We start from the raw sequence: 19,796 nt of genomic DNA, 5'->3' as shown, positions 1-19,796 counted from the left end.
TTTCCTTTTTAAATAGTCAACACTAGCTCAAATTGTTGTATCAGACAACACAGTACATAATATTAAGAAATGTTCTTTATAATATGCTAAAAGATGGCTCTGATTTTGCAAGGCAAAACAAAACTTATTTAGAACTGAGAGCTCTGGAATGGAAGCGCAGGGAGTGAATTGGTGTGAGTGAGCTACTTCCACCCTTCCTTCCCATGGCAGAGCTGCGTGCCCAGAAAGCTGACTTTTGCTTGCAACTGTATTTTCAGCAGCTGCATTTGACAACTGGTATTCAGAATTCTGAAATAATTTAGGCCTGCTAACACAAAAGATACTTCATAGTCTAAATTTAAATAGTTTTTACCATAAAAAAACCAGTAAGATAAGGACCATGTTTTAATTTCACACACGAGTTGTGCTAGATAGGCTTGTGCTTACAAAATCTATAAAAAAACCCCATTAACTGCTGTGTTAATGATTTAATTCATCCAAGAACACCGACAGATCTGCTTTTATCTCCTTAGAGCAAATGTATGCTTAATATAAGTCCTATTCCTACCTTGCTCATCTCCAGTATTTAAGGTTAAGCAATACTGTCATCAAACTTTGTGAGGATCGACTTTTATCTAAATGCTTTCTATACAGAGGTGAAAGAAAGCAGAAAAGAAACAGTGACTGTTAATTAGTTCTGGTCATTTCAGAGTGATATTTTAACAGGCTTTTCCTCCTCATAAACTATGAGCAAGTCATAAACTACAGAGGAAATACTAAGCACATACTAATACACCTACAAATTGTGAAAACCTTGATTATTTGAAGTCCTTGATGCAAAATATGTGAGCAGCTGACCTAGCCTCAAGCCTGTTTGTTCAAATTTTCAAATTCAGTTCTCTCAGTATTCCATTTCTGCCTATTTTAATTATTTCTTTTTTAATAGAATTATTGTACCAGAAAAAGAATAACTGCTCTGGTCTGGCATACAGGACCCATTGTGGAAATGTGGAACTGATTTAGGCAGTCTCTAGTGAATACACATACTTATTAATATGAAATCAAGCATCTCTAACAGCAGAAACTGAGATTTCTCATCAAAAGCTATTTGAAGGCCTAGTGAACAAGGATTTCAAATCTCTGCAGTCAGAGAAAGAGAGCCAGGTTGCTGAGTAACTTAGGAATTCAGCACATTAAAGCCTTAACTTCACAAACACTCTTAAGTCAGTACAAGCCAGAAGTCCACCAAAAGACACAGTCCCAAACTTCTTCATTAGCTGCACCCTCCCTCTCTCCATCCCCAGTCCTTCTTGTGTCAGCAGAGTTGGAGATCTGGTCCAGGAAACTGAGGTTTTGTTGTCATTTTTATGTAGTTGGAGGTGTTTTGTTGCTTTACATATTTGGCAGGGTAGGCCTTAGCTTTGCATTCAGAGCAGCTTCCCTATCGAGTTTATGGCAATGCAAGTGTTCACATGAATGAAGAGACAGAAATAAGCAGCTGGAGGGTGACATAAGACACCATCTTTCAGTGGTAGTACAATGGCGGGGAAAGGAAGCCATGCCTCACAAATCACCAGATTTCTTCTCTGAAGCGGCCAACACATCTTTGAATAGGTGATCCTGCAGAAGATCTCCGTATCTTCCAATCAGAAGCTCTGACAGGGTCCTTCAGGTAAGGGTCTTTAAAGATAGTGCTGCCAAAGGGCAGATAAGAATGCAGTTATTAGCTAAATGACAGATGTTGAAAGTATGAATAAGGTCAATTTTCACAGTGAAGAGAGGTTATCAGTGAAGTCTTCATGCTTTCTGCTGAGACTGCTCTGTTTAACATTCACAAGTGACAAGGAAACATGGAAGGGACAGGAAAGATAAAGCTGCCAGAAGCACAAAATTATTCAGTCTAAGGAAAAATAAAATCACTGCAAAAAGATCTCATGACTTTCAATGACTGGATGATAAAATAACTATAGTAGTCAATGATAAAAGCAAAAATAATAAATAGAGGAAAATTACCTTAATTTATATTTTTTAACAAGGGCTCTAATGTTACCATTACTTTAAATAAATATATATATTTAGTCCGTGTAATTAATTCTGCAAACCCCAAATCAACACTCAGAAGTCAAAGCTTAAAGAATTATTAGCAAATAAATAAAACAGAGTTATTATGCCAGTATAGTAGTCCGTGGATCAGTCACCAAACCAGTTATCAAGTAGTAAGACTGAAAGTCAAAACCAACTACTTTATCACACAGCCCAAGTGTTCAGCTGTGGAAGCAACTGCTACAAAAGGTGAGCGTGGAAAACTGACTTCACTTCAAAAACCAACTGCACACATAGATCCACAAAGCACTACATAATACAATAATGCTTACTATGTATTTTTCGCTTAACATTATCCAAGCAAATAGAATTGTAGGCTCATATGCCTCATAGGGTTTGTTTTTTTCCCCGCAAAGCAATTGCTACAAGCCTCTTCTAGATGGATGTGGGTTCTGCACTGGCAATGCTGCTACAAAACCAGTCAGTATCTGAAGTAGCTCCCCTGTGTAACTAGGTTGCAACATAACTTTCGGGCAAATCTTACTTCAAGATTTTTAGGCGAAATCCAAAGGTCTCAAAGACAAACTGAACCAGTACCAGTTTTTCCTTCCCTCTGCACAAGAAAACATATACAAAACAAACTAAAACCCACCCAATGTGAACCATTTGACTGCTGGAAATGATATCAGTCAGCAACAAAATGTTCCGCCAAAAATTCTGAGGTTGAGAATTATATCAACAACCTTAAACTGTGAAAACACGACAGAGCATTATGACGTTTTCAGAAAAGGAAGTAGAGAAGAGATGCTTTAAGGACCATTGCGTTAACTGACACCACACAGTATTAAGAACACTCCTTCTATACTTATATCCATATATGACAAATTATTACAGTAAGGAATAAAACAGCTGTCAAGAACTTTCTTTAGAGTAACTTTTGGGTCACAAAATGTCTCTCTCAGTACAAAGAATTTATTTATGCCATTCTTATTGCAACAATCAAACAGATTGCCACATTACCACATCACACTTTCTAGCAGTTTCACTTTTAATTGATTTACATAGTCCCAGTTCCCAGAACAACCATTAAGAGCAGTTCCAGGAATTACTTTTCCAAATACAAATGGAGACATGATAACGAAGTGCCTCTTAAAATTTTCGGTTAAAGCCGGTAATTCAGTTTCAAGTCTCATGTTCTTTCTAGTTTCTCATTAGCTGGACAAATTTAGGTACAACATCCCACCACCAATTCTCTTTAATCCAGCTAAAAGTGGTAAGTGTGCCAGGAAATTTCACAGACAGCAGTTTTTGAAAGAGCAGGACAGTATCTTCTACCAACACAATCAAGGAGTCAACAAATTATGCCCTGAATGAAAAAAGATACAACAGATAATCTGCAGAGGATGTGGATGAGCTGCACGTATCAAAAGACCAAGTCTCCAGAAAAAGTAATATTAGCTAGGGGATGGTACACATCCTGAAATCATTAAGAGCAGATGCGCTATGATATTTAAAAGCAAAAAGGACGATAAATATCATAGAGTCACAGAATGGTTTGTGCTGGAAGGGACCTTAAAGATCATCTAGTTGCTGCCATGGGCAGGGACACATTCCGCTAGGCCAGGTTGCTCAAAGCCACATTCAACCTGGCATACCTTGTAACATGCTTCATACAATCTGAAAGAAGAAATATGACAAAGAAATTGGAGTTCCAAAAGCAACATGCCATATTTCATAACAAAGGAAGGCAGCACGAGCATAAAAACTCTTATGTGATGGATTTATCAACCACTTTCAGAAATTATTTCAATCTGAAGAAAATTATACATGACAAAGTGAAGAAAGAAAAAGCCAAAGTTGTAACAAAACTATCAGCTGTATTTTTGGGCATAAACCCATCCCTCAAGATGAGTTTTGATCTTCCTTTGAGCCAACACTTCTGTGACTACCACTACTGAGTATCTCAAGCCCCGTTACTTTGGTCTATACCTAGTATTTGCTCAAGGCAGACAAAACCTGGCACTGTGTTATGCTTAGTTTTCAAAGCAGAAGCATACACAGAGCTTCTGAGCACTCACATGACAGAATTTAACAAGATGCCTCTCATTAAACATTTCTGCTTTACAAGCTGTTATTTAATGAGCAGACAAAATATGGTATAATAGAAGTAAGGAGTAGTGCACTGGAAATCAGATTAACAAGAAAAGATTAAGAAAAATCTTGGGCTATTATTTAGTCCCCATTAAAAATACATTCTTCCCAAACTGAAAATAAATAATATTGACCATGTGATAGAAAAAAGCATAAGAATCACTCAAAACACCCCAAACTTCTCATTAACTTGTCGAAACAGATCTGAAACAAGAATATTGTAAGACACTAGCATCTCTTTTCCTTGATGCTCCACCCCTTTTATGCTTACTTTATAATCATTTCACAAAACTAGTATTTTACCATTTACTAAGTGTTTTTCCTACCATTCTCTCTTAAATTTTTGCAGCTAGTTCTGAGGCAGATATTCCAGTGCCTTCTACTAAAACAAAGTGCTGATCTCCTTACCGCCCCGGCTTTTTTCTGGTTATCACTTCACTCCCACTCATTCCTCTTGAGGGCAACTTCACTGATCTATAGCATTAGTTGACTTCCTTAGCTATGAAAAGTTAGTTTGTATAACCATACCAGAAACAAGCCTAAAATTATTATGTCAGTATCAGGTTTTCATCAGTCTGAGGTGGAAAACGTGTAATTAATTGTCAAACATGAGTATCCCTTTGTAAATGATGGAAGTCAGAAGTATCTTACACTAAAATGTGAAGCATCCATGGAGTTACTCAAGGATCCTTAAAAAAGACTAAAGAAACCTTAATACAATGCAACATATCTGCTTTAATTTTTTTCTAACACCAAAGTAGCAGCTGAGCTAGCAAAGAATGGCAAAAGCACTAAAAAATTCTAAACAATTTATATAAGATCCAAGTGTGTGTCTATGTGGTAAACTACAACTACAGTCACTTGGACCTCAGGAACAAGCTCAAGAAGCTCAAGATAACATCTCTCCAAATTAGGCCAGTATTACTTTACATAAAATAATGTTAGACATGAGATATTCAGTGCCTTTTCTCCTGGCCACACCAAAAACCTTTTTTTTGAAGACTGATCACTGAAGGCTAGCTCAGGCTCTGCAAACCATGCTGGAAGGCAGAACATTTCCTCCTTAGATACTCGGAAGAAAATAATGTAAGAAATTACTGATTTAGAGTGCTTTAAAACACTTGGTTTCCAGTTTACAGCGTAAGGTCAAGCCTAAACACTTGTCTGTGTAAATACAACGGTATAATATACTATGATAACTAGATGTCATAGAGAACAATTGCTAGTTACTACTCTATATAAAATGAGCTACTTTTTTTCTTTCACCTTGCCAGTTTGAGGGACAGTAGGAAGAATGGCTGGAAATAATGACACACTGTCATTCTGGATTATTTGACTAACAAGTAACAGACATGCAGAGTTGCAGTACAGTCAGGTACCATAAGATTTTTGTTGCCAATTTACCCTTCTCAATTTTAACTTTCTTCAAGGCTGTTAAAAATTAGATCAAGCTATTCTCTTTTTCTTTTTTTTTTTTCCCTTAGGTGTCTTAATTACATAAACTATAAGAGTAGAGCATAAAGATAACTGACTTTAGAGAAAAAGTGTTTGTGGACAAAAGTGCCTGAGTGCTGGAGTACAACAGCAAGTTAGATCCTGCGGATACCCAGGGAAACAATGCAAACTTGTGCTTAAAACTCGGCACACTTCTACTTGGACAACTTCACAGGGATCTAGGAAAGCAACGTTAATCTCCAAGTTTTAAAATCAAAAGTTATAGAAAGACAAGGATCATGGTGGGGGTTTTTTTCTGAAATACCGCATATCAGATCCCCTGCTTCACATCTGAATAGCACTGATGCAAAAACTCCCCTCCTTATAGGAAGGCCTTGTGCTACAGTGATGGACCCATACTGAGCATCCAAACTGCCCCCTCTGCTCAGCTGTTCAAGAACCTGAAGCCAGCACTGGGTTTGGAGGCTCCTTGCATGACCCACGAGGGCAACCAGATGGCTAAAAGAATGTCAGAATTTTGAGAACAATTTTGATGCTTTGGTGGGGGCTTTTCTGGTGCTCAGATACTCCTCAGTGTAGGGAGTGGATGTGTTCATGAAAATCATGAAATTCTCACAACCTTTGCTCTCTCCTTCCTCTGTGTAACACTTGCTCCTTGGACACCTCTCTTTTGGGTTTATTTCTATTGGCATATAATTAAAAACTGCAACATGTACAGAAGAGAATGTATGTGACTGAAGTAATGTATCAGTAGCATTAGGTAATACATGAAGAGCACATACCAGCCAAGCAGTAAAACTGCCTTCGCTCACAAGGTACATTACATTACCAAAAAATCAAAACCTATGTTTTACTTGATCTCATGAAACACCAAGATATTTGTAATTCACACAAGAAAAATGTGAAATCCTTCAGTAACAAAGTGCTTTTCTATTTGACCAAGAAACTCTCGGTCATTTTTAAAAGAAGCAAACCCAAATTTTCAACATTTCTGATGAAACCATTAGGGTTTGCATCCTATTTTGAGGAAACTGAAGTCTAGCTCCTAGTTTTACTTCCTGAAATCTGAGAAAAACTGAATTAGCTTCTAAAGTTTTTATTGTTTTTTAAATTCAGTCAGCCTTTTTGGAAGAAATTTCACCAAAACAGTCCCACAGAAACCTGACATTTGCCAATATGTTTTCCGACAAAACGCACTTCAAACTCTTTCTGCTACTACTACAATCAGGATATGGCATCTTATTTGCAAATTCAGAACAGAAACTCACTAATCAGTGTTTTAAAAGGCATCATACTAATTTTAAAACTCAATCATGCCATGAACTACCATTGTGCAGGATTTGATTGAAATACTTGAACTCCATTTTACTGAAGTTATATATAACCATGTCGAACCTCGTACTGTTTCATTTCTGTGGCTTAAGCAAATGCATGAAGGTTGGCATGACCTGGAAGCTTTCCTCTCCCCTCAGGGAATTTTAAACTGCCATGCTTATAGAATTCCCCCAAAATGTTTCCCTCTCAAACTCCAGTGTGTGTAAAGGTCACACATTACATGGAGAATGATGCAATTTGAAGTCTGTTGAATTTCACAGCTTCTCCCCTTATTTGCACTAGAAAAACAAACCTGAACTGCAGCGTAGTCATTTCTCCTAAACCTACCTTTCACATACTTTGAGCATTTCCTGCCATCAGCACAGAGTGTGATACTGAAACTTAGCATGCTCAAACTATGTAGAAGTGGAGTAAAACCTGCCTTTTGCAGGCATGAAGACTTCAGCTACATCTACACCTTCAGCACAGCTAGTACAGATACAGCAAAAGCAACTAAAAGCACGCTTTGATTGACGGACCATGCAGGAAGGGCAGTGCAGATGCAGAAGATGGTCAGATGGATTAAAGAGTTCCTAATACCAGTTATACAGCTCTCCACCAAACACCTTCCTCTGTCCCACCAGAAAGAGAAAATCATTTTTAAGAAAAGTTGTGAGACACAAAAAAAGGTTCACTTAAAAACCAAAAAAAACCCCAAAACCCCCCACCAAAACCAAAAAACTCAACTCTACTATAGAGGTGAGTTCTGAAAGGATTATCTTAAAAGTAGTAAAATTCCAATGAAATTAAAAATCATAGCTACCATAGATTTCTGTTGCATTTTAATAAGGAAAACCTGCCTCAGAAAATGTAGAGAATAAAAGGTTGACTTAAAACCACAAGCTGACCTTGAAATTTTAACACATTACTTCTGGTAAGAAAACAGACAGTTTTCACACTGACTTAGGGCTTTGAGCAACCTGGTCTAGCTCCAGGTGTCCCTGCCCATGGGAGGTAGGTTTTACTCCATGCCTCCCATGGCAGGGAGGTTGGAACTAGGTGGTCTTTAAGGTCCCTTCCAACACAAACCATTCTGTGATTCTATACACATTTATATTCTTCAGTTCATCTATACATTCCAGTGTTTAATATCTTGGAGGAAGATGGACAAAGAACACATGGAACTACCTGACAAATTTAAAGTAGTTAATTTGCTTTGGATACAATTTGACTCTGCTGTCTTCACTTTCACTGTAGAGAAAAATGCCTATTTCTGCTTTTGGTTTGTGTGCTATCTGTTGCAGGCAGCTCCACTGACTTCACTACAAATATACTGCTCTAATGCTCTCATAGAAACCAAAGCAAATATGTAAGGTATTACAGCCCAATGGGCACCCACAAGTGCAGCAAAACAGCAGACAGAAGCCGTACATGTGAACATCCCTGTTTAAGAAAAGCTCATACAAGGCACCTCATCTCAGATGCAACAATCCAGTAGTTCTGCTATGCAGACTTCCCTATTTTTCTTTTCTAACTTAAGTATCTAACAAGTTCCTCATTTGTCATTCAGTGGGCATTTTCTGTAGGTATTCTGAAGCATATAAACCGATGACTAAGTCACAGCAAAACCAAGACAAGTTTTATCACTGCCTTCCAACGGAATAAGAAGCTGAAAATGAAGGCATTTCTAAAGTTAGACTGACAAATGACATTCTGAAAGAATGTGTATTTATCTCTCTGACTCTCTATTCTGTGTTTAAACTGCAGCTGACAAAAAGTACCTGTAGCATATTTGTCTGCTATTTTCTAACTCTGTAGATTAGTTGACATCAGTCTTTAGACTGTAACTTGACAAAGAAAACGCAAAACAGTATTGGTACTACAGGCAGTTGGCCCAAAGCATCCGCCACCCTGAAGTCAATAACAAAACTTACAGACTCTTCAATGGAATCCAGATGAGACATTTGCCTTACAAAGCTGTCATCCTTTATCACCTCTATTCATCTCAGAGACCAACATCTCCTAGGCAAACACCTTGCCCTTTCCAGGAAGATTATTAACACAGATCCAAGGGAAAATGGTTTACTTGTGGCAAATATCCTTTCAACCAACCTTCAGACTTCTGTAGAAGCTTAGTTAATGAAAAAAAGGCTTTTCCTTTTCTAATGTACACTGTCTTTTGCATTTCAGAGCCTCACTGCATTCCTTCCAAGATTTCAGCAAAAAATTTAAAATATACGTGAGAAGCACATCCTTTGTCCCTCCTCCAAAGACTTGACGTTTTCTATCTTACCTCCTAGGTATTGGCTGATTGCCGCATAGAAATTACACCTGCTAAACATGGTTAACAATGTAATAAAAAGGTCCATAAGGTACTGAATTTGCTTCCTAAAACCTCAGGATATGGGCTGAAAGGAAAGAGCAGTTGGGGGGGGAAGTCAGCTGAAATACTTGCAATTGCTATTTACCAGTACTGATACACTAAATAATCATTTAAATGATCTTATGATGGAAAATCTAAACAGGTTATTTGCTGACTTACACATTTAGAAAGTAATAGCTCTTCACATTAATCAAGTCCAAGTTCTGCTCTTTGGCAATATTTCTCCCCTGACAAGCATTTTCATATTAATCTTTATCTATACTAATTAGCTTACCAGCTTGAACAACTCTTATGAAACAGGTTTTTTTCCTAACTTCTTACATTTCATTTTTTTGAAGGAGATCAAATTAATACCACGGTTTGTATTTTGCTGGTTTTTATTTCTTACCTACATGAATTCATATAAATCTTATTGATTGACTATGGTAAATTCTTTCAATGGTTTCATAATGTTATCCTTTATAAAATAGAGAACAAGAGTATGACTGCAGGCTTTGTGCTGTCTCTGACAAGTAGAGGTTAAAATCGTCTTGTGCAAAGTCAGAGGCCTCCATTTGGCCAAAAGTGTAAGAGGCTGCAAGCACTTGATGCTGTGGTTGAAAGTAATTTGGCATGAAAATGAAATACATCCTCAGGAACTACATGAATAAACACCAGAAATCCTGACATAGAACCAGCCTACCTCAAACCAAGCCAGAGAATAAATGTTAGGCAAAAGCTTTAAAGATCTATAAAATAAAAATTACCTTAGAACTAAACAAATTACTAATACCTCTCTAAAAATTCTGTTCCCGTGACCCATTTCATCCTGTATGTCTGGAATAGCTTTTAAATAATTTATGAAGCTTCTTGCATTACTTTCCTATCACTCCTAGTATTTGCTTACTATGGCAGCTGATATTTTTTTCCCTTCATAAACAGTCATGTTTTGCACTTGCACATGTTTAGTCATGGAATATTTAGCAAACTTCTGCCAACTCCAGATAAATTTTGAATTTCTAATTCTATGATTTAGAAAGTGTAACTTTGAGTACAGCCAGAATTTGCCACAGTGTAAGGGAAAGCCATTTAAATTATTTCCTGCTTATAAGGTGAAGAGAAATTTCAAATACTGACATTATTTCAATCATATTTGTAGAGTGACTGAATAAACATTCCTGTTTTTAAAGTTCAAAAAATGCAAGTAAATGTTCAGGAGCTCAGTATTTTGTTCTAATTAAGGCATCTCCTGATATTTTTGGAATTCCTTTCATCCTATTCCTACCCATTGAAAATCATGTTGCTAAGATTGTTTACTAATCCTCTTCCCATTTTCATTCCTTCTGAACAACATCCATACCCATTTTTCAAGCTTTTCATCTTCATGATCCTTTACTTTGCTTTTTTGGCCCATCCCTTTTAAACCACCCAATCCATACATTAAAGCTCAAAAAGATTTCATGTTATCTAACCTCTACTAGCCTACTGTCAAGATCTACTAGTTTTATTTACATGTCATAATCATCTGATGTCTAAATTACACTGCTAGTGCACAATGCCATGCTGCCTTTTGTCCAGGGAATACACTGCAGTATACATAAAGAAGTTTATCTAGAAAGTGCAACTCCAAACATCACCTCAAGATGTATCTGGATACCTGTTATAAACTGCCAATTCTCAATGTCACTGTCCCTAACAAGCATCTGTACAACGTGTATTACACACACTACAGGGTCTCTGAGAAATACTGCACCACACAGAGGCAGAACCATTTGCCTTTCAAGTTTCCTACCTTGCTAAGTGGTCTCATTAAATTCTCCAAGGATGCAATGGAAATGGTGGCTTTGTTCTTCAAGCAAAGTAAGTTCTCCCTTAAAGTAAGACTACATAAAGGCCCAGCGGCTTAAATTAGCAACCCCTATCAGACATGTGCACACACTGTTAGTAACTACAGAAAATGAAGATTCGAAAGCAGAGGCTGCAGAGAGGGGTAAGTGTATGGCACTTCTTAACTGCTCTTGCTGCATATATTAGAGCAAAGTAGGGACCAACATTTTAAATATATCAGATAACAAATGGACATGTTGATAATATCTTTTCCAGTTACTGCCTGCTCCCACTAGATATCTCTATAAGCACTTTCTCAGAGAAGTTTACTTTGCACACCAAAACGTCTGAGAACATAAGCACTGAGAACATAACATGAGTCGCTGCTGGGACTTTCCATGAGTTACATGAGAAGCACAACTCAAGAACCTTCATGAAAATATTTATCAGTCATCCGTAAGTGGCCTAAAACACTGTTGTAACTTCCTATGTGCATTTACTATGCAAACAACCAATCTGCATATTCTATGATACTGTTTACATATTCCAGGTAAGCCTAACATGTTCCTTGGCATTAACTGAACCTTTGAGATCGCGAAGTTTCTTTTTACTGTTAGACACTGCCCATTTCTATTAGTGCTATGAAAAAAAATTACTTTCAAACTTGCAGTATCGTGCTCTAAAAAAGCTCAATCCCCTATTTTCAATTGCTGTCTCAATTATTGTGGACAACAAACCAAATAATGCCAAGAACAAACTCCAAATTAAAGCAGAGGGTACGTATAATTTTCTGAAACGAAATATTCTAAAAGTATCTTCAGGATTTTTATGATACATGCCAGGACACAGTTCCGGAACTTTTCTCCATCACTGGGCATGGAAAGCTTCTCCTAAAAGCCTGCTCCAGAAAAACTTCTACACAAAATCAAAATGAAACAAGAAAAAGAATGTCAAATCATTAGTATTTTTAAAGATTCTCTCATTTTTGCATTCTCTTAAGAAGCTCCCCCGTAAGATAGAGTATTTAGAAAGCCTCAAGTAGTCTTTTAAGTATTCTAAAGGATTATACCATGCTAAGGATACTGCAACAACTGAACACAGTGCCAATAGCAGCACTTCAGACCTGAAATTCCACTTCAAAGGAGAGGGTTCCAGCTAGGAAAGCACCAGAATACACCTATTTGCCTCTTAGCTGCTTAAAAATTACTAATCAACGCATACTGATTTCCCTTTCTGCCTGTATCAGCTTTTGCACAGTATTTCTTAAGTAAAACATCTTTTCTGTAGTTCACTTCTCTTTATAAAAACAGGTATATAAAGGACAGTATAGGAAACAGCAAGAAAGGGACTTCATATAACTAACTGAAGTGGTTCAAAGAAACACAGAGAGACAAACAACAAATACTGTGAAGAAGTGTTTCAGAACTAGAATTTGACTAGAAGTGGCATCTCCTAAAGTGTGACTGCCATATTCATCGCACATGTTTTTAAGAGCAAAGACCCAAAGCAATCCACTGTTCTCAAGTTATTTAGAGATACTGGAACAACAAAATATCTTTACCATACATACACTCAGGATTGAAAAGCGCTCTTGTCCAACAATCCAAAAGTAGGAAAAGAAAAAAAAAAAAAAAAAAGGGCTTTAGCAGCCTTAATTTATACAAAAGGAAAGAAGGAAAGAAATTGTTTCCTCTTTCAGCAAGCAGGAGAGGAGCAGTTGCGTTTCTTATAAAGGAAATGGAAACAACTCCGAAGAAAAAAGAGAAAGATTCCAAATGCACATGAATGGAGAATTCTTGTTTTACTCTGAGCTTCCTTTTCTCTTTTTAAGCAATTGCACACACAGAAAAATTATCTTATCTTAAAGAACCTAACAGACTCACAGCCCAAATACTTCAGCTTCTCCTGCCTTTTTTTAATATTTGAAAGATTTTTGGCAGTTATGTCTTATAACATGGCTGCTAAAATAAAAACTAATCTGGAAAAATCAGTTCTAGAAGATCAGCAGAAAATATTCAGAGTTTTCTTTTACTTGCAATTTGTATGCATTGTTCCATTTGCATTAAGCTAACCATACGGACATGGAGGAGTCTTTAACTGACTATGCAGGATTAGCCTGGCTAATAAGTCTTTAAATGCTCTTTTACAGACTTCCCTACTACACTGGAAAATTTTAAAGGGGGGAAAAATGGAATTTTCAGTGTGCTAACTACTTCACGCTGTCTCTGTAGGCGGACACCATCATTGCATTTTAAGAAGGCAGTAAACCACTTACCAGAAGCAGTCTTACAGTGACGTATGTCTGTCTGAGCAGGCAGCTCCTGAAAGGTAGCTGAGAAGGTCAAAGTTCCCAGCCCTGCTTTCTCTGCACCTACTTCCCCGTAGACATACAGTGTTGAATCAAGTCTCTCAAGAGATCCTTTTGCTTGGCAGGACTTAACATAAACATACAAAATTTTAACCTTCCTACATTTTATTGCTATTCACTTGCTACTGTAGTTATCTCAGTAGCATATTTAATAATAAGGAGTTCTCTATCCAAAGGTGCCTGCTAACCCACACTGTTCTATGATTCTGTGATCCATGGACTCCAAAACATATTTAACAACTAAGATGGCCTCACATCCCAGTGAAGAAATGAACGAGCTCTTACACAGAGGGAAGCTAAAAAAGCATAAAATCATAGAAAACTTTGCCAGGGCTGGAGGAGCAAATCTGTGGCAGAGGCAGAAACAGACTTCCTGGCTTTCAGCCCTACGGCTCAATCATAATAAAATCCTTCCTGTACATAACACATGCTCAAAGAGAAACTCCACTAAACAGATGAAAAAAAGCTATACCCCATGAAGACAGCTGGACAAATAACAACACTTAGGGCAAAGAAAATACTGTCCTGCCAGGGTTGTCTTCACTGCAACAATAACTGAAGTGAGGACAAAACTACCATGATACAGTGATGTTTCTAAAAGCAGTAACATTAGTTATAGAATAAAGGAGTTACATACAGCATTTTGTGCATCTGACAGCCTGCATTTAACAGTGCATTTCCTGGCTTTGGAAGCACTGTAAGCATTTATTATGTTACTAATGCTGAAGATGTTTTTTTCCTCTAAAGAAAGAAAGACCACCTTGTGTCTGTGCACCCACACCTCCACCCAAATGGAAAGTCAAATTTAGTGATAGGAGAGTTTCTCTCTGTTAGCGTGAATTACGGCTTGAGGTTTTGACACTTAATGTCAGATTTCTGTACTTCAGGGATTTTCATTCCAGTAACTGATCCTGCCCCACACAGTTTTCCTGTGCAGACAAAGCCAGAGCAGGAAAACTTGAGCTCAGAGGTCCCATGGCCCATTGCAGAACTCCTGGACTCTTGCAGGAAAACTGCCCTTTCACCAAGCAAACCTGCTGGGAATAGACACAAGATTTAGTAACGTGACAACTGCTTTTGTGAGGAAAGCCGGGAAGGACAACTTTATGCTAAGGCACAAGTTGAGCTGGACACACAAGAGACTCTGCCAAGCTCACATTTTCATTTCTTGCTGACTTAGAAGTGGAAATGCACTACATTTGACAGTTAAGTATGAATTTGAAATACAGTTCAAAAGGTTTCTTGTGGTTATACCTTACTGAATTAAAAAAGCTTGATTTCACCTCAAAATCAAGGTGAAAGAGTTTCACAGAAGAAACTTATCAAGAAAACCTGAACTAAAATCAAGAGTCATTTTTACATTTCTGAATTTTGCTTGACATACTTTACATCAAAAAAAACCCATGCCAAGCCCCTGTGAAGTGCTAATATTTACTCTCCTCTACAGCAGACTAGAAAGGTTTTGCCCAGAGCCTTGCTTAGGTACAACTGATTAAAATCTAGTTCAAAAGAACCATACCACCCAGCCAGATATGAAGAGATTTGTTATTCTAAACATTAGAAATAGACTGGTTCTGATGCCAGAAGTGAGTTTATCCAAGCTGTTGTTAAATAGATGAGTCTGTCTAAACTGAGATTTATCTCCTATCTGCCCCTACAGGCAAGAAGAGCTGCTTTTTTTATATTTACTTAATTTAATTAGTTACAACATGTTTTCGTCTCATTAATCAGTGACTAATGGGAGTATTTGGTGGATGTGCAATAACTGGCCTCCTTTATGTTATCAGAAACAGTTGAATAGTGCAGTATTTAGTTTGGTATATTAATTCTGTGCTTACATATTGAAGAAAATTCTTTCTGTACCACAAAATTTATACAAAAAATTGACGCATATTTTCTGTAAAAAGAATCATCCTTCGAATTAGAAATAAAGCTTGGGATAAGCCTTCTAATAGAGAACAAGTTAAAAATTCCTCTTCCTATGGCCACATACCTCAGTCCTGGGAATATTTAAGAGCAATCCACAATAATCTGTTTGCCTCTTTCAACAATTTTTTGGTGAAATTATCTAATTATCTATCAATGTTACTTTGTCCCTCCTGAGGTTTGTACTGGTGTATTGAGGGAATTGGACTGATTTCTGCTGGTTTAACATGTTATCTATCACAAGTAAAGATATCTATCAAAAAATGTAACATTAGTTCAATCCATTATCAAATATAAAAGCCCACAATAACCATTATCTCCAAACATAAACAGGAATTTTAAGGCACTGAGAGACTTAAAAGTCTCCTTATAACTGCAGAAAAGGATTTTGTGATGAAGCTTTCACACTCCAGCAACACTGACAAAGGACCTTTCAGGGAGCATAGAAAGAGCTAACCGGAGGCTGCAGCTGCAGCGCTCTGCTGGTGACCAGTTGCACGCCTGGAAGGTACAGTCCCAGCAGACACATTATCAGATTAGAGCAAGGCAAACAAGCTGAACTGAAACCACTCTTCAGCCTGCCAGTTCGAACTCTTCTTCCTGTGATGTCATGCTACAAATTGCCTGAGCTCCCTGCTCTCCTCCTCAGAAGAAGCAGGGCAGGCGAGAGGCTGTCGGGAAGCAAGAGCCGTGCTCTGCAGGAACAAACACGCTCTGGAATTTCATTTCTACCCTCGCAAGCAGCTTGCTTCCCGCCCCACAGGCCCAGCGAGCAGGCAAGCGCTCCCAGGAGCTGGAAAGCTTGTTTTACAGAAAGAAGGCTGAGGGAGAAATGCAAGTGCTGACACTTTGCTGACATCCAGGAAATCGTTCTCTACAGCGTACGTGCCCAGTAAATTTGAATAGACAAGACTTCACTACCACGATCTGCAGCCAAAAGTAAGGCAGAAAGTTTTACAGCAGCTTCACTGGATCGAGGGGGGAAATGGAATTAAGCAAGCTTTGGGATGACCTCAGCAGCCACAAATGATATGTTTTTTGACTTATGAAGACTGGCTATGTGATTACAAATAGCACTTGGAAGAGAAGAGTGACCTCCTGGTGATCACTGCCGGAGATGTACTCCCCTGCTACAGAGCTTGTGTTTCTTCCCTGAAGCTTTGCAGTGCAACAAACTTGCCAGTTACACAGCTCAAATATATCTTCAAGTTCTTCTGGAATTTTACAAAAGTTGCAATAAAAATACCAGAGAAACCTCCAAATCACAGGAATCTGAAATACACCATTATAATGGTAAGCTCTAATTGTTCCACTGAGGACTCCTTTAAATATACCTTATATGGCTGTATCTTTAGTATGGTGTTTGTTCTTGGCCTCATTGCAAACTGTGTTGCTATCTACATTTTTACTTGTACATTGAAAGTGCGAAATGAAACTACAACTTACATGCTTAATTTAGCAATATCGGATCTGCTTTTTGTGTTTACATTACCCTTCAGGATTTATTACTTCGTAACAAGAAACTGGCCCTTTGGAGACATTCTGTGCAAGATTTCTGTCACCCTTTTTTATACAAATATGTATGGGAGCATTTTATTTCTGACTTGCATAAGCGTAGATCGCTTTTTAGCTATAGTGCACCCCTTTCGATCCAAGACTCTCCGAACCAAAAGGAATGCAAAAATTGTCTGTGCTGCAGTATGGATAACTGTGTTAGCAGGCAGCACACCAGCGAGCTTTTTCCAGTCCACAAATCGCCGGAATAACACTGAACAAAGGACATGTTTTGAAAACTTCTCAGAGGACACGTGGAAAACCTACCTATCCCGGATTGTTATCTTCATTGAAATCGTTGGGTTTTTCATTCCACTCATCTTGAACGTGACCTGCTCTACTATGGTCTTACGGACTTTGAATAAACCCCTTACACTAAGTCGGAATAAATTAAGCAAGAAAAAGGTACTCAAAATGATTTTTGTCCATTTGGTGATATTCTGCTTCTGCTTTGTGCCTTATAACATTACCTTAATACTTTACTCCCTTATGAGAACACAGACCTGGATTAATTGTTCTGTGGTCACTGCAGTCAGGACTATGTACCCCGTCACTTTGTGCATTGCTGTTTCAAACTGCTGTTTTGACCCTATAGTCTATTACTTCACATCGGATACAATCCAGAATTCGATAAAAAAGAACCGGTCCACCAGACCACGGGACATCAGGTTCTCTGAAAGGCCAGTTTCAGAAAACTTCATTCAACACAGCCTTCAGACCATAAAAATGAAAATATTTGACAGTGACTCCACAATATAAACTGTATTAAAAGACTGCTGGGACTAAACTGGAATTACAAGCCTGCACATTTCTTCAGCTGTGGAAATATATTCTGATATGTAAATGCTACGCTTCACCCACATCAGAAAAAAATTTATGATAAGACTGTAAAAGTGTTAGGCATAGCAGTACGCCGAAAAAGTATTTTAAGAATTTATGTCAGATGTCTGTTCTGACAGGCTGTATGTTAGAAACAAACTTGGGTTTGGATTAGGTTAACCAAAGTCCAAGGACTGTCTGTCACATCAAACACAAATGAAAAGGGGGGGGGGGGGAGGAGGCATAGGTCTGGTTGAAACAGTTGCTTATTTTTAGTAATATACTGGTTTCCAAGTTACTGAGGATGGGCATGAAAGTGCCTGGTTTACACTGCAGGATCCAGTTGCTGAAGAAAGCAGCAGCATATTAATTATATCCCTTCATCTACTGTGCCTGCTCAGGAGTTTACTCTTCTCCCTGTACCTTACACCTCCCTCCTGCCTTTCTCCCTGCACCTTCCTTCTTAGGGACCATTGTATTCATAGGAAGCTTCGCTCAATGGGCTGTAAGAACTCTGTTTCTCCCAGGTTTATCTGACAAAATATATGCTCTCTCCACAAGCCTGGCCCCCATAAAGCAATTAAATCTTCTGGTAGTTTAGGGCATCTGGAAACAACTCAAACAAGCTGGTTTTTCTTCTCACCTCTGTCTCAAGATGTCTGTGCAATTATAACAAAATAACCTCTGATGACTGAAGCTGGTGCTTTAGGTACAGTACCACTTTAATAAAGTCTTTTGTGAAAAGTTCTTCAACTCAACATAACTTTTGAGCAAAGTAACATCCTCCAAACAAGGTAATTCAATCTTAAAGTACTAGTTTCTTCGAAAAACATGATCTTTGCTAACTAGAAATGAGCATCTGCATCAACTGAAATATTTCACAACTGGTGAAACAATTCGGTTTCCCAGACAAATTCAAGACACAGCGATTTTTAGAGTGAAACTTCCTCTCAATCTTTGTGTTCTCAAAGTATTTTTTACATGAGCATTTAAAATTTCAAATGCTATTTTCTTGCAAACTTTATAAAGTATACAAATAAATTACCTGGGGCTATGTGCTGGCAAAGTCAGTCAAGACACTTTGAAAAGTCAAAGCCATGTAAAAGCAGAAATCTCTGCACATTACTGTTACAAACAGGAACATATAGACAAAAGTGCTTTAAAACTTGCTATATATGTTTCCCAGCTAACAGAACATTGTGTACATATTCCTTAAAATTAATTTTACATCACTGTAAAATAAATAAATATTTAAAAGCTGAAAGTAAGTAGTAAGTGTTGGTTTTCCTCCCCAGAAACAATGGAGTCAAGAATATAAAGTGAGTTAAAATGAATCTGCACTTTAGATTTAGGCAGGTCAGCTGCAACACAGATATACCTGAGGCATTCTGACTTCAGATCAGTATATAGAAGCACAAATTAATGTTGGAGAAAATGCACATTGAGCTGTCAGGGTACATATGTTATCTGATTTGAGTTTACTTCCCTTTGTGAAGCTTTTGCTTAACTGTTATAAAACAACTATACATTGCCTATTAGTACTGGAAAACTGAGTTACTCAAAGACTGCTAGAAACTAATGACTGAATTTCAAATTTAATGAAATTTTAAATCTTTACCCACACAACTTGTGACAGGAAAATTCAAATAGTAAGAACTTAAGCTTCAAAGGTAGTTTAGATATGTTTGCATAATATATGAAAATAGGCAGTAATCACAGTTAGGAATCCTAAACTCTTCTGATTCATATCCGACTTCAGAAAAATGCACAAAACCCCCAGCATGAGTTGAAATTCTGTAACTTTCCATAGGCCACTGACAAAGTCACTGGCAAATTCAAAGTTCAAAAGCCATATGTGCATCTCTAATGCCTTGATACATCTCTTTAAAGAGCCTGTTTAATATCAGACTCCCTCCAAAAACTTCAATACTAAAGCCCTTAATGTCACTACTGGACTATTTTTCTTAGGCTACCACTCTCCCCGAGCTTGTCAAAGCT

The 19,796-nt window shown here is 37.7% G+C and overlaps 2 protein-coding genes across 3 annotated transcripts in view; one reads left to right on the top strand and one right to left on the bottom strand.

The window, feature by feature from the left end:
• The window catches only part of RB1 (RB transcriptional corepressor 1), a 73,269-nt gene that overhangs the window by 12,858 nt on the left and 40,615 nt on the right, over positions 1–19,796 (bottom strand). The window lies entirely within an intron of this gene.
• LPAR6 (lysophosphatidic acid receptor 6) lies at positions 16,293–17,999 on the top strand. The gene has a single exon (XM_080613272.1). The coding sequence runs from the start codon at positions 16,716–16,718 to the stop codon at positions 17,736–17,738; it is 1,023 nt and encodes a 340-aa protein (XP_080469398.1). The 5' UTR covers positions 16,293–16,715; the 3' UTR covers positions 17,739–17,999.

The sequence above is a fragment of the Psittacula echo genome (assembly GCF_963264785.1).
Source record: "Psittacula echo genome assembly, chromosome: 3".
Taxonomy (NCBI): Eukaryota; Metazoa; Chordata; class Aves; order Psittaciformes; family Psittacidae; genus Psittacula; species Psittacula echo.
This window is presented reverse-complemented; position numbering and strand designations above follow the sequence as displayed.